The sequence below is a fragment of the Notamacropus eugenii genome, chromosome 5, assembly GCF_028372415.1.
Source record: "Notamacropus eugenii isolate mMacEug1 chromosome 5, mMacEug1.pri_v2, whole genome shotgun sequence".
Lineage (NCBI taxonomy): Eukaryota > Metazoa > Chordata > Mammalia > Diprotodontia > Macropodidae > Notamacropus > Notamacropus eugenii.
The window spans coordinates 340,562,206-340,577,435 of NC_092876.1; the positions used below are offsets into that span (position 1 = coordinate 340,562,206).

At 47.4% G+C, this 15,230-nt stretch overlaps 1 protein-coding gene across 1 annotated transcript in view; it reads left to right on the top strand.

Moving 5' to 3' along the window:
* The first annotated feature begins 1,298 nt into the window (after nucleotides 1–1,298).
* The window catches only part of ADCY5 (adenylate cyclase 5), a 271,850-nt gene continuing 257,918 nt past the window's right edge, over nucleotides 1,299–15,230 (top strand). Inside the window, exon 1 of the mRNA XM_072613773.1 lies at nucleotides 1,299–3,658. Within this exon, the coding sequence (XP_072469874.1) occupies nucleotides 2,504–3,658 (1,155 nt within the window). The 5' untranslated portion in view covers nucleotides 1,299–2,503. The remainder of the gene's footprint in view (nucleotides 3,659–15,230) is intronic.

Sequence of the window (15,230 nt, forward strand, 5' to 3'; positions counted from 1 at the left end):
AGTGCCCTAAGGGAGGTCTGGGCTGAGGGGGGAAGAGGAAATTCATTAGGAGGTCAGGGCAGCTCTGGGGAACAGAAAAAGGGATGTGTTGGTGGGCAATGCTTCTCACCTGCCTGGGCTGCCCCTCTGCCTTCGGAAGACAGGCAAGAAGACGGAGGTGGGGGAAGATGAGGGAAAGGGATATATCTCCCAATGCCTAAATGTCCAGACATGTGGTGAGATGCATGTGTGTGAATCACTGCTTTACCCAAAGACCAACAGGGCAGGACACTGTGGCCTTGGGGCCTGACACCTCTCCTAGCCAGGATCTCTCCATAGAATCCAGCTGTTGTTTCTGCCTCCTCCTCTCTTGCCTCTCCAGTTGCTCTCCTTGTCTAGGATTCAGTGCCCCGAGCTAGCTCTGATCCCAGCTGCCCTGAGTGCGAGCTGGCTTGGGCTTGGGGCTGTCTGCTCTTAGCCTACGTTCTCCGATCCTTCCCCTTGCAGGATGTAACCAGTGGGCAGCCAAAGTGTTTCTCGTCTTCCTGTGTCTCCATCCCTCTCCATCTCCCTTTCCTCTTTTTGCGTCCACCTCTCGCAGCGTCTCTAGCCTCTCCCGCTCCCTTAGCCCCTTCCAGAGCGTAAAGACTCTCCCCTCCCAGATCCTTCCCGCTGTCGCAACCCGGGCTCCCCGCCTCCGTGCGCCCCTCCATTGGCACAGACGCCCGGCCCAGAATGGCCCAATGAGAGCACCGGACTTCAGTGTGACAGCTCAGCGAACGGCCAATCACGCCGAGCCAGGGGGCGGGGGCAGCTTGCTGAGGTTGAAGTTGGGTTGAATGCGAGGAGGGGGTGATGGGGGGGATACAAAAGAGAGAGGGGGAGGGAGCAGGCGGGTGGGGGCGCAGGGATCAGTAGAGGGGACACGCAGTACCGGGTTCCCGGCAGAGGTGGGGGCGAGTGGCCACTGCCCAGGGTGGTCTGGGGTAGGAGTGGGAGCGGCCACAGTTTTAGGTGAGGAAGGGGACCGAAAGCTCCCCCTGGCCGCCAGTCCTCCCCCTCCGAGAACAGCGACTGCGCCTCTGCCCGCTCTTCCCTCTGCGCCCCCGGCAGAGGATGCCGGCGGCGAGCCGAGCGGAACGGAGCGCCGAGCCCGGGGGCCCGGGGCGCAGCGGGCCGGGGGGGTGCTATGCGCTGCTGTAACCTGCGGCTGGAGCAGCGCGGGGGGGCGGGGGCAGGCGGCGCTAGGAGGGGATGCAGAGGAAGCTCCGGCGGCGGCGAGCAGGGGAGAGCGGAGGAGGAGAAAGCGCGGCGGCGGCCGTAGCTGGAAGGGTCGGAGTAGCAGGGCCGGAGGCGTGAATGGCGCTGTCCGGACACCCCCCAGCCCGCAGACCCCTCTGCCCTCGGAAATCGACCGAGGGCGCAGCGTCTCTGCAGCGACCGGCCCTGCTCCTGGCGGGATGCTTTTGAATTGAGATCTTCTCTTTCTTCATTCTGTGCTCCCCGAGAAGCCCGCTCCGAGCCGGGAATAACGTCGCTGGTGGTGAGCCGCCTCTCCCCCAGGCCGGCGGCTGTGGCCCCGAAGCAGGCGGATTGGAGGATACGGAGCCTGCCGCTAGCCCTCCCTTCTGCTCAGCAGGCAGATTTGAAGGAGGCTTGTTATTATTTTTTTTGGAAAGGGGGGACCGGCTGGGAGAAGAGTGGGGAAGGGGCATCCAGCAGGGGCCGGGTCTTCTCCTTTGCCCACTCTCTACGGACCCTGGGGCCGCTGTCTGAAGCTGGAGCCACGCTCTCGCACTTGACGCGTGAGGTAGGGGATGCGGTGGCGGGGCCCCTTGCAATTCAGGACCCTCCCCCCAGGTCCCTGGAATCGTTGCTCCGCCCGTCGCCCCCTCCCCCGTCCTCTCCACCCCCCATCCCACCTCCCCACCCCTCTTAAGAAAATAATGCTGCCTGCCTTCCGTATCTCCCAGTCGTTCCCTGTTCGCTTTGAGAGAAGGGCTCCGGCTCCGTATCCTTACCCGGACTCCTAACGAGCCGCGTCGGCTGCTTCGCCTTGCGCCAGGCTCGGTTGGGATCTTGGAGCTTTCTGCCTAGGCACCGCTGGCACAGGAGAGGCGTCGCCTGCTGAGGACGCTTCTCCATTCCTCCCCACTCCTAATTCCAGCCCCCGCTGAAACAGCCAAGCTGCCCCGAGGTCCCGCGACAGCCTGAGCAGTCCTCGGGAGCAGTGGTGTGACTTCGATTTCGGACTGTCGGTCTTCAGTCTTCACCCCAGCGAAAGCGGGTTTCCCTCTACTTCTTGCTTTCCCGGCTTCTCTTGCCTTCCCCGGATCGCTCTCCCTTCAGGCGCCACCCCACATCGCTCAGGACGGGGGTGCCACGATGCCCCGCGGCTCAGGGACCTGGGCCGCCCCCGACGTGTGACCCAACCTTGGTCCCCTTGCTTGGCCCTCCACCCTCCCCTTGGCGCCCCCCAGCCTGCCCCCCAGGGGAGGAGGAAGAAGCGGAGGGCGAGGGGGGCATGTCCCGCTCCAAAAGCATAAGCCCCCCGGGCTACGCGGCCCAGACGGCGGCTGCCCCCAGGGGAGGCGGGGAGCATCGCTCAGCTTGGGGAGAAGCAGAGTCTCGAGCCAATGGATACCCCTGCCCTCCCGGGGGGCTGACCCGTGGCTCTACTAAGAAAACAGGGGTGGCCGTGACCCCCCAGGAGCACCGCCTGGTGAGCCGCTGGCGCAACGATGAAGACTACGAACCCCCGCTGGGCAGCCAGGACCCCCTCGGGGGCGGGTTCGGCTTCAGCTTTCGCTCTAAGTCAGCCTGGCAGGAGCAAGGAGAAGACTGCTGTCGGGGCAGCCGTCGCCACCGGCGTGGGGCAGCTGGAGGGGGCAGCACCCGGGCCCCCCCAGCGGGCGGAGGAGGCGGCGGTGGCAGCGGCGGTGGGTCAGCCCCGTCCAGGCCAGGGGAACGGAGCACCGCGACCGTGCAGGGGGGCGGGGCGGAGGTCCGTCCTCGTTCCGTGGAGCTGGGTCTGGATGAGCGGCGAAGCAAGGGCAAAGCGGTGGAGGAACTGGAGCCCGGAGCCAGAGCTAGCGGAGAGGAGGAGGCTGAGGACGCAGGCAGCTCGACGGGCTCCGGGTCCGGAGCCGCGCTCTCTCTGGGCGCCTGCTGCCTGGCGCTCCTGCAGATCTTTCGCTCCAAGAAGTTCCCGTCGGACAAACTCGAGAGGCTCTACCAGCGCTATTTCTTCCGCTTGAACCAGAGCAGCCTCACTATGCTGATGGCAGTGCTGGTGCTCGTGTGCCTAGTCATGCTGGCCTTCCATGCTGCCCGCGGCCACTACCAGCCTCCTTACCTGGCCGTGCTCTCCGCCGCCGTGGCCGTGGTGCTTCTCCTGGCCGTGTTCTGCAACAGGGCCAGCTTCCACCAGGACCACATGGGACTGGCCTGTTACGCCCTCATCGCTGTGGTGCTGGCCGTCGAGGTGGTGGCCCTGCTGCTGCCTCAGCCCCGCAGTGCCTCGGAGGGCATTTGGTGGACTGTGTTCTTCATTTACTCCATTTACACGTTGCTGCCTGTTCGCATGAGGGCTGCCGTGCTTAGCGGGGTGCTGCTCTCTGCCATCCACCTGGCCATCTCCCTGCAGGCCAACTCGGAGGACCAGTTCTTACTGAAGCAGGTAAGGGGAATCGGAGGACAGGAGTTAGATGGAGGTCGCAAAAAAATCCCTCTCCCCTCCCTCTCCCCACCCCATTACCTACTTTTTCAAAGGAGTGTGTGTGGTAGTAGAAGATCCTATAGAAAAACCTTTTTATCCTCCATCCTCCCAGTGCGTAAATGCCCTCCTTATGAATGGAGCTGCTGGACCCCATAGCAACTGCGCTTCAAAGACAATCTTTCCATTTCCCAAACTGGCAGAAATTCCACTCTTCACTCCAGAAAAACAGGGGAAGGGTGGCTTTGGACTACGTAGGAAGCAGAGTTCGAGGTGGTGTGGGTTGATGGCTGGTATCCTGGAGAGAATTCCAGGAGTGGAAGTGTGGAGAGTTGAGCCTTCACTTGAGTTCTTTATGGTGTTATGAAGTTTATGTAGCTAACTATATGTAATTTAAAGATAGAACTCAACCAAACAAAAACCCATTGCATTTTATTGAGTTGGACAATTACTGAGCTAGAATGGGTCTGGGGAGATGGGTTGATATCCCTCTTGGCTTTCTGTGCCTTCTGTTCCCAACTTCCTGCTTCTGAGTTGTTTCAGAACTACTTCACCTGTATCCTCAGGGTTAGAAATAGAGGAAGATTTTGCTCTATGGCCTGACAGGAGAATTGTAGTGTTGAATGAGATAAGTCCGGTATTCTATCTTTCAAACAGCCACCAAAGGATGTCCAGATTGCCTTTATGATCTCAGCCTCAAAGGATTAGACCTGTCAAGAGGTATACTGAGCATTCCTTGGTAATCCTGTTGTAAGTCCATCATCCATGAATTTATCTAAATTCTTCCTGAACCGGCATAACCTCTTGGCCAAAGTGTGGGGGCCACCCTTCAGAAAATGGAAAGCCAGACTTACTGGGTGACTGTGTACACCATTCTATATCTCCCTGTCTGGTGTCCCCTGCTGTCTCATTTCCACAACCATTCCCTACCTCTCTAGCTTCTTCAGTCTTTGGGTTCCTTCTCCTATACTTGCAAACAAAACATGGTCCTTATCTTAAAAACATCCTTTTCAGCTGCCTTATCTAGTTATTATCCTCTTTCTCTCCTTCCTTTTCTCCAAGTTATAGTTTCCATCTGCTGCTTCCATGTCTTCTGCTTTCATTTCCTTCTATAAAATTCAATTCGATATGAGTGTTTACTAAACACCAATTTACTTACCTGTTGGACACAGTTCTAAGTCCTGGAGATGCAAGGACAAAAAAGTTTCTGCCTTCAGGGAATGTGCATTCTCTTTTGGTTGGGGGAGGGAATAACATGCAGAAAGAAATAAATGCAAACTATATTACAAAATAAATGCAAAGTACTTTATGCTCCCCTTTCTTTTGAAATTCCTTTGTTCCAGGTAACCAGTAACCTCCCTCTTGTGTTAGTCAGTGGCTTTTACTTGACATATGTCTTCCTAGCTCTCTTTTTAGTAACTGACCATGTTGCTTACCTACTGTAAGAGATTTCTTTTGACTTCCATGACACTCCACTTCCTTGGTTTTTCTCCTTTCCAGTGGAAAGATCGCTGAACTATGAGTCAGGAGATTTTGATTTTAAGCTCAGTTCTGACATCAACTAGCTGTGTGACCTTTGGCTTAACTGATCCGGGGACTGGGGACTAAGAAGATTGATAAAGGTCCTTTTCTAACTCTAAAATTCTGTGGTCTAAGTCTTACCTTCAAGAATTCTATATACCTTAGTCCACATTGATTCCTCCCTTCTCTGAACTCTTCTTGTACTTAAAATCAGTGCCACACAATAGAAGCACTTCATTCTTCTCCAATATTTTCTCCCATACTAGATTGTAAGCTTCTTGGAGACAGGTACCTTGTCTTGTACATCTTTCATGTACCAGACCAGTACAAGGCCTGGTACATAGCAGGTGCTCAAAATGCATGTTGAATTGTTTGATTTTTGACTTTGGGATCAGTAAGTAGAGTAAAATGAACTTTGGGTGGCTCTGATTGAAGTTACATGGAAATTTCTAGCCTAATGTCTGGAAAAAGAATGTTAAATAGTCAGCTCTTACTTAGGATGAATAAGACTACCAAGTGATTCCCCTCCCCCTCCCCCATAATTATTGCTGTCATTTTTAACGACCAGCTCTTCTAACTTTAGGGCTCTACTTTGTTAAAACTCAGTGGGTGTTGGTGCCACTCATAGGATCATGTGAGTGCTTTTGGTGGGCATGAACTTTCAGAAAAGGGAAATTATGTTAAGAAGTCTGGGTGGGTATAGCTCAAATAGGAGATTAGCTGGGATTTTCCAGTGACATTCAACTTGATGTGGGTCTCTGATCCTAGCCATGAAATTCATGCCTCAGGGGAATGACCAGGAAGCCATCTGTCAGGGCCTGAAGAGCTATCTTACCTCTCAGATGCCAGGATGGCAACTAATAGGTTTCTGTGTCCTCCTTCATGTCCCCATCCCTACTTCTTCCTTCCTCCTCCCCTTCCCTCTGCTATCTCCAACTCCCCATCCCACCAGAAGCATCCCTTTTGGCCTGCCGTGTTCTATAGGCCTGTAGAGTTTCAGGTTTCATGTGGTACATGCCATTTTTGATAATCCACTCAGTTGGAAGGGAGCTATGTTGTGGGTAGTCTAGAATAGCAAGTAATCCAAAAATCCTTGCCATTTTGCTTCTGAAAGAATTGCACAGTTTTAAAATTAACATCAGATTTATCTTCCTGATTGCATCAGGGTCAGTGTGATCTAGAAATTATTTTGCATTTCTTGAACATGCACTGACTGATAGTAGTGGCAAAGGCTGACAGTTTTGTATTTTATGTTTGCTTTTGACTGCTTCTTGTCCAGATGCTAAGAGGCAGTTTCAATAAGAATGATGCAGGGTCTCTTTGGATTAGTTACCTGCTCCTGGACCCTCCAGTTCAGGAAAGGGTGTGATTGAAGAGATCTTTTAAAAGACTTTGTTTGGCATTTGCTCTGGTCTAGCCCTCTGACTGGCTGTGGATAAGTGATTGCTGACTGCCCATCTTATTGAAAAACTAGTCACGAGAGAAATAGGGTTGGTGGCAGGTGATTCCTAACACCTTATCTCTTGGATGATGCCCTGCACATAGTAGGCTATCCGTAAAAATTGGCCGTTTGAATGAATGGATGAATGAACTGAGAATGGAGTTGGTATTTTTCTATACTGTATACTTCCTTTCTCTCACTTGCTATCCCACGTAAGTGAAATCCTCTGCCTCCTATGGCCCATTTTTTATAATGATTATCTCTCTGCCTTTCTGATTAATCTTTGTCCCCCACCTCCAGCCCCTTTTAAAAACATCTGAGGTTACTATCCTTTGCTCTACTTGGAAGGAGAGATTTGATTTCTTAATCAGTGTCTTATGATGGTGTTTATTCAGGGGGAGGACTTCTTCAATGGTGGAGAGGGAGGATATGGAGCTGGTCAATCTCATTTTCCAGGTTTGGGAGATTGATACTTGCATTTGTCTTTCCTTGGACTCTTTTTATTTCCCTCCTTTCTTCTTGGTATCTGTTACTCCCCCCACCCCTTACTTTCCCTCTGCCCTCCTTTTTGTAGATTCCCTCTCTTCCTCTGTTTTTAATTCTTTTTCACTTCTTTCTTGCTCTCCACACACCCTTTTTCGTCTCTTGCTTTCTGTCCTTCTGTTGCCCACCTGCTACTTTGTCTCTCTCTTTTTCTCACTTTATGCTTTCCTCTTACTCCCCCATCTCTGCCTTTTAGTCTCTCCTTCTGCATGTGAGTGTTTCTGTCTGCTACTGTCTCCTCTTTGGTACAGTAGGAGCATCGTAAGTTTTTTTTTTCCCTTCTTTGCCTGTCAGAAGTCCCTCTGCTACACCCATACCATAAATAACACTCAAGCATCTGCCAAACACATTCCTCACTTGTGTTAATAGGCAGCAGTGATGCTGGAGCTTGTTGCCATGGTAACTTCATTTTTGTTTGACTGTATCCCACTCTGCTGCATAAAGCCTTTGCACGCACACAAACAAACACACACATCTAGTATACATGTTTGTCTGTTAAAGATCATTTGGGAGAAAAATCTTTTGGCTAGTGTGGGGGTGGTGAGAGAGGTTAGAATCTCTGAATGATCTTCCTCTATCGATGGGATCTGGGTCCTGTTGTCCAAGGACAGAGTTGCCAAGTAGCCATCCTTTGCCCAATGGACAGGAAAGCTCTATAGAAATGTAAAGTATATTTTAATTACTTGACATGATGAAATTCTTTTTGACATTCCTGAAAAAGAGGTAGAGATCCCAAGTGGGTCCTGGGGGTTCCCCCATTTCTTCATTCTTCCACAGAGAGGTGGGATTGAAGAGATCTTTTAAAAGACTTTGTTTGGCATTTGCTCTGGTCTAACCCTCTGATTCCCCTCCACTCTCCTCCTTCCCTTACATTTCTTCCAAACCCTCCAAATGAACTATGTGATTTTCAGAATGGGTTCTTCCTTTCTGTTGATTTGAGCTCCCATCTGCCAATAATTGTTTCTGAGACCAAAGAAGGGCACAGGGCCTATGTAGGTGAGTTTTCTGTGTTCTGTAGGCCTGTGATTCTGTCTGGAGAGGAGAATATGGGGATGGATGGATAAGAATTGCAGACCCGAAATTTGCTGTGGTGGGGCCTACATATCTGGTCACTATGGGGGGAGGTGAAGATCAGCAAAGCTTTGTGTTGACTTTGAAGTAGGTTCAATGTGGCTTTCCCCTTTATTCCTTGCAGGTGACCAGAGACTGAGGCTTCTTCCCCTTGCTAGTTTTGACACTTTGATCTCAGTGTTGACCTTTGACTATCATCAGGGAGGGTAGGAGGAAAGAGACAAGGAGAGGAGACTTTTGGAGAGCATGCTGTTCTCTGTAGACCTTCTATGGGGTGGAGTTAAAGGACCCTGGCAACTTGCTGCCCTCAAGGTGTTCCATCCTTTAGAAAGCCCGCCTACCTTCTCACTGGTATTAACTAAAGAAAGAAAATGGCAGATCACGACTCCAGCTGAATTGCTTCTCTGCTCCCACATTTTCATCTGCTTTTGACTGCTTCTTGTCCAGATGCTAAGAGGCAGTTTCAATAAGAATGATGCAGGGTCTCTTTGGATTAGTTACCTGCTCCTGGACCCTCCAGTGCAGGAGAGGGAATAAAGGAAGAGAGCCTGACTTCTAATTACAGGCCTCATCATATACCACAAATTACCCTTGGAATAGCTTTCTTCTTTCATGTCTGGCTAGAAAAAGGGGGTTAGAATCTGTGGGGAGAAGGCATTGGGAGATTAGAGCTGGTATAGACAGAGAAATGGGGAGGGGGTTGCCTGTTTGCTGATTGGTACAGGCTCCTTCTTGTTCCCTTCTGGTGATCTGGGGTAAGTGTTGGAGGAATCTGGTGAAAATTTCCATCTGCCAGACCCTAAGAATGGTTTCTAGTCATGAGTTTACTCTGTGAACAAAGTTTAATAACCCAGCTTAACTATAGAGCATTGACAGTCAATCAGCAACTATTTTAAAATGTCCTAATACGTGCCAGATACTAGGTATACAAATACAAAAGTGAGATAGCCCCTAACCTCAAGAATCTTGTATTCTACTTGGGAGGTGGGGGAGGGTCTGTGGTCAGGGATACAACATATAAATACTGAGTGGTTTCATCAGGGGGTGGGAGGTGTTAATAATTAGGGTAATAAGGAAGGGGTTTGTGAAGGAGAAGGTACTTGAGCATAACTAAGAAGGGAGGTAGGGGTTCTTCAAAGGTGAAGGTCAAAAGGCAAGGTTTATGTGTATGTATACATATATATATATATATATACACACACACACATACACATACACACATACATACATGTTTGTATGTATGTTTGTATGTATGTATCTTCCTTCACCCAAAGCATAAGCCACAGCTATAGTAGCATATATATATATACACACACATATGTTATTGAATCTTATAACCAGATCTCAAACCTACAAATCTGACAATAAGGACTTTTAAAATTAGGATAGGAACTGGACATGTAATTTTCTTGACAAGGAATTCTGAGGTAAGGAAATTCATTCAGCAGGGGTAGTCAGCCCCTTCTGTGCAGCTTATAGTCTGAGAGAACTCCCTGGAGCACTAAGGGGTTAAGTGACTTGCCCTGGGTCACACAGCTAGTGTGTGTAAAATGGAGCATTGGAACCCAGACCTTCCTGGCTTCAGGGCTGACTTTCTACACCATGCTGACTCTTAAAACAATTTTTTTTAATTAATCAGTTTAAGCATTTCAAATCAAGCTTTCTTCTGCAAATGAGCCTTAACGTATTCACTCAATGAGCAAGGTAAATTGCTTGCCAAAAAGAGGTAAAATGCCGTGTCATTTTGGCAATATTGCCAAGGAGAAAGGCAATACTTAGTGTCATGCTATATTCTTCTGAAAGGCACATGCATATATATGTATATATATGTGTGTGTATATGTATATATACATGCATACATGTGTATGTATATGTGTATATATAGATAAATTTTTATGTTTATTTATGTTCTGTATTTTATTTGTAAATAGGAATGGTTCTGCCACTTTGTGTACCAGCCTCCCTACTGTGTGACCAATTTCAGGATATCTTGGTCACTTCATTATATAGGCAGTCTACTGTAGTGGGAATAGACACTGTACATTCCCTAGACCAAATAGCATTCCTAGGAAAATCCTTTGAGTAGGGTTGCAGTAAGTTATTCATTGGCCTGTACAGTTCTTCCATTTACCAATTTGAAGAGGCAAAAAGCTGGGAGGAATAGCCAATAGTTACAGAATTGAAATCCCAAATGATCTCAGGCAGTGAAACCCTTGACCAAGGCCAACAAATGAAAATATTGTAGGGACAAAGGCTTTAAGCCCTGCATTTGGGTTTTAAAAAATTAAACACTTAAGTTATAGAATAGTAAGATATGGCTTTTCTTATAAAAAGAACTTGAAAGTGATGGTTAATCTACAGGTTCGATACTACAAGTAGTATATTGTGGCACCTGTAAAGCTCACCCATCAGTAATAGACCCTAGATCATAGGTGGCATAGTGGATACAGTGCTGGATTCAAATCTCATATCTCATATTTTTAGTTGAACGACCATGGGCAAGTCACCTAAATTCTCTGAACCTCATTTCCTCATCTGTAAAATAGGGATAATAATATAGTTCCGATGAGTGCAATTGTCATCTCCATGAGGATGATTACCAGATTGATAGATCTATATATTTTGATATATCCCCTTCTGACTCTGCTTCTAACTTTCTCTGGACTTCAAAAACATGTCCCCATATTGAGAACCTTCATCTTCCTTTATCCCTTTTCAGCTTTTTCCTTCCTTCCTTCTTTTTTGCCCTTGTTCTCCTCTCCTTTTCTCTCTTCTCTTCTTCCTTCATTCCTTCCTTTCTTTCTTCCTCTCTCCTTCCCCTCCATCCTCTCTCCCTTCCTTCCTCTGAGTGGAGGGTTGGTTTATACCCTATTAGCACTTTAACACCTCCCCTCATCTGTGCTTACTACTGACAGGAGAAAGTACTTGGTTAGGCGCCAACTCCACCTCTTACCTAACTCACCCTAGGCTCTTTCCTAATTTCCAGTCTTCTATCACCAATTGCCTTTTGTACTGGAGTCCTGTAGCCATCTCAAACTAAATGTGTCCAAAGCAGAACTCATTGAGTTCTTTTCCCACAAACATGTCCTCTTTCTGATCTTTCATAGGTCTGTCAAACCTTTCAGTCACTCAGGTTTATGATTCTCAAGTCCTCCTCAACTCCACTCTCACTCATTCACTCCTTATATCCAATCATTGGCAAATCTTATCCTTCCTGGCTCTATATCTGTCATATAAATTACTGTCTTTCCAGGCCCCCACCCACCACTTGAGTTTAGGGCAGGACCTTTGGAATCACTTCCTAACTGGTCTCCCTTCCTCCAGTCTGACCCTTCTCAGATCCATCTTCCACCTAACTACGAGAATAATATTTTTTTTGAGAGTAATATTTTTGAGGCATAGGCCTAACCATATCACTGCTCTCTCTGTTCAATAAATTTCAATGATTCCCTTTTACTTTTAGGATAAAATTCTTCTGCCTTTTAAAATTCTTTACCACCTTGTTAGAACCTCACTTTATGGGTTTCTGTAGTTCAGCCAAACTGGCATTTTTGCTGTAGCTCACACACAACATTCCTCACGTCATCTCTCAGTCTCTGCACCAGCTGCTCCTTCCTTTGCCTGGAATCCACTCTCTCCTCACCTTTGCCCTGTAGAGTTTCTGCTTTCATCCAAATGCTACCTCCTCCATGAAGCCTTTTCTTATTCACCCTGCTGCTAACAACTTCCTTTTCTAATTCCCTTGTGATTATTTTGTACGTATTTTGTGTTTATATAAATATATGTATTGTACTTCTCCAGAATAACTGTAATCTCCTTCAGGGTAGTCACTGTTTTACTTCTGTCTTTGAATCCCTAGGGCCTAGTACAACGACTGAAATGTAAAGAGAACAAGCATTTATTAATCACCTCCTATATGCCAGACACTGTGCTAAACACATTTATTAAGCACCTACTATGTGCCAGGCATTGTATTAAACATACTTTTTAAGTACTTGCTATGTGCCAGGTACAGGCAGCTAGATGTTGAAGAGGATAGAGCACTGAACTTGAAATCAGGAAGACTTAGCTTTCTGAGTTCAAATCTGTCTTCAGACACTTACTAGCTTGGGTGACCATGATTAAGTCACTTAATCTAGTTTGCCTCAGTTTCCTCATCTGTGGAATGAGCTGGAAAAGGAAATGGCAGACCACTTCAGTACCTTTGCCAAGAAAACCCAAATGGGATCATGAAGAGTCAAAACGACTGAACATAGCAATCCAGGTTCTCTGCTAAGACCTTTACAAGTATTATCTCATTTAAGATTCACAACAACCCTGGGTGTAGGTGCTATTATTAATTCCCATTTTACAGTTGAGGAAACTGAGGCAGAAGGCCATTAAGTCATTTCCCCATCGTTACACAGCTAGTAAGTGTTGAAGGTCAGATCCTTCCAGGGTCAGTGCTCTATTTACTGTGTCACCTGACTGCCTAGATGATTGTTGATTGGCACCTACCTCCCAGTGCTATAAGAAGTCTCCAGTGAGAGGTCATAACTGAAGTTCTTTGCAATCTTAAAGGCATTATATAAAGGTCAGCTATCATTATTAAGATAAGCGGAATGGTAGAGTAGATAAAGCTAGGCTTGGAGCTGAGAAGGCCCCTGGGAAAGTCATTTAGTTTCTTAGTGCCTTAGGCACCTGTCTTATGACCCTAAGTTGCTGAAAAGGTTCCAACGTACTTTAGGAGAGGGAGTTTCCTTTCTCAGTGAAACCGTTGTTGTTTAGGCTGGGTTGAACTCAAGTCTTCCTGACTCTAGACCTGGTGCTTTATCCACTGGGCCACCTTGCTGCCCTTCAACAAAATCATACTAATAGTTTTATTAGATTTATACTGTTAAAACGTGTCTGAAATATTGAGTTCAGTTCTCTGTCCTTCATTTTTAAAATGGACACTGATAAAATGATGACCAGAATGAAGAAGGGTCTGAAATGACAGAAGGCTGCATTGAACTACCTGAGGATGAGGAGGTATGAGGATCCACTGAGCTTTAAAAGCTCTTAAAAACTATAAAATGCTATGCAATGTAAGCTTTGATATTGACAATTAAGGATATTAAAATGTTTGCAACTTTTTCAAGTAGAATAACAAACAATACATGCGTTTATTAAATACTTATTGTAAACAGATTATTGTGCTAGCCCCTGGCAGGAGTGAAGGGAGGGTGCAGGTAAAATATAGACAGTACTTATAGAGTCTCTGTCCTCTCATGGGTCTTACAAGTTAATAATGGATAGGACACTAAGATAGGGCAGCTAGGTGGTGAAGTTCATAGAGTGCCAGCCCGGAGTCAGGAAGACTCCTCTTCCTCAGTAACAAAGAAATTACTTGCTGTGTGTCCCTGGGCAAGTCACTTAACCCTGCTTACCTCAGTTTCCTCATCTGTCAAATGAACTAGAGAAGGAAAAGGCAAACCACTCCACTATCTTTTCAAAGAAACCCCAAATAGGGTCACAGAGTTGGATACATCTGAAAATGACTGAATAACAAGACAGCAGTAATGTATAATCATAGTAAGTTCATTGAGGGGAATTTTGATTTCATTGGTAGAGGGATTTCTCCATGAGAAAATCCCCTCTATCAACGCATATTTGTAACTGTTCTGCAGCTCATAGTCTTAGAGAATTGTCTGAATCATGAAAGGTTACGTAACATGGCCAGAATATGTCAGAAGTAGGTCTGAACTTAGACCCCGAAATCAGCCTTCTATGAATTCACTCTCCTTTCCTTCCTTTTGATAAGTGCATTAGCACTATAAAACTGAGCTGCAGTGTACAGAGCATCTAAGGTGATCAACCCCTCCTATCTGGGGAGGATTCTCCCAGTCTGACAGAAATCCACAATGCTTCCATCTAGTGACCCTGTGGATTTTCCATCTATTGATAAATAATCCTTTGGAGCTGCCCTTTTACTCCCACTCCATTGCTTCCCCTCTGCCCAGGGGAGATTTTGCTTCTAAAATGACCATGATGCCAAGAGTTGGATTCAGTCCTCTCCAATTCCTCAGCAGCTTTGGATGGGTGGAAGGGATGGGGGTCTTCCACCGCTTAAAAGATAAGAATTATAACTGTCCTTCAGAGAGCAGGTATGAAATGAATGTTGCTGAATGAGAGTCATAAAAGGTAAGATAGATCACCAGAGTGAGGTCAGAGAAAAGAGTGAATCTGGCCACATTTAAGTGATGCTCACAGTAACACCCCTCCCTGGGGCTGGATATGTGCAGAGAATGTATACTAGCAAATACCCAGAGGTAGTTCTGGGCCATTGTGGAAGGACATAGGCCTGGAGTTTGGAGGCTCTGCCTCCGCTCCTGGCTTGGCTCTTTACTGACAGTGATTGATCTTGGAAATCTAGATATTTCACTTTATATCTCTAGACCCATTGCCCTCATCTGCCAAATGAGGGGGTGGAATCCCTGGTCTCTAAGGCTCTAAATGAGCTCTGAGGATCGGATGGCCCCAGTGAGCATTTTTATGTCACATAAGACATCAGGGCAGGTGAGTGGGGAGAAAATAATTCTTGCTTTCTACTTTCAACAGGTACAGATTGTCCCCTGCTGCTCTCTCTCCCCCTTTCCATTCCATCCTGGCAACATCTCTCTTTTTTTTTTCCTCCAGGGGATGGTGAAGTTTAGGGGTGGGGTAAGGGCAGGACTCCAAAAGTACTGAAGATCAGGGGTCTCTTTGGTGGCAGAGCTGGTTCAGGGAACAGGGGAAGGAGGACACAAAACAAACTGGAGGGTGAGACCAGGATTGGGAAAAAGAGGCAGGAGGGAAGAAAAGGGGAGGAATTGGGAGCAGGGCATTCTTTGGAGAATGGGGCAGGGACGCTGTCTCAGAACAATGGGATATAGTCAGAAGAAAAAAAAGGAAGGATAAAAGAAAAACAAACAAATAGAGACAGTGCTGGCTTTATTCTTT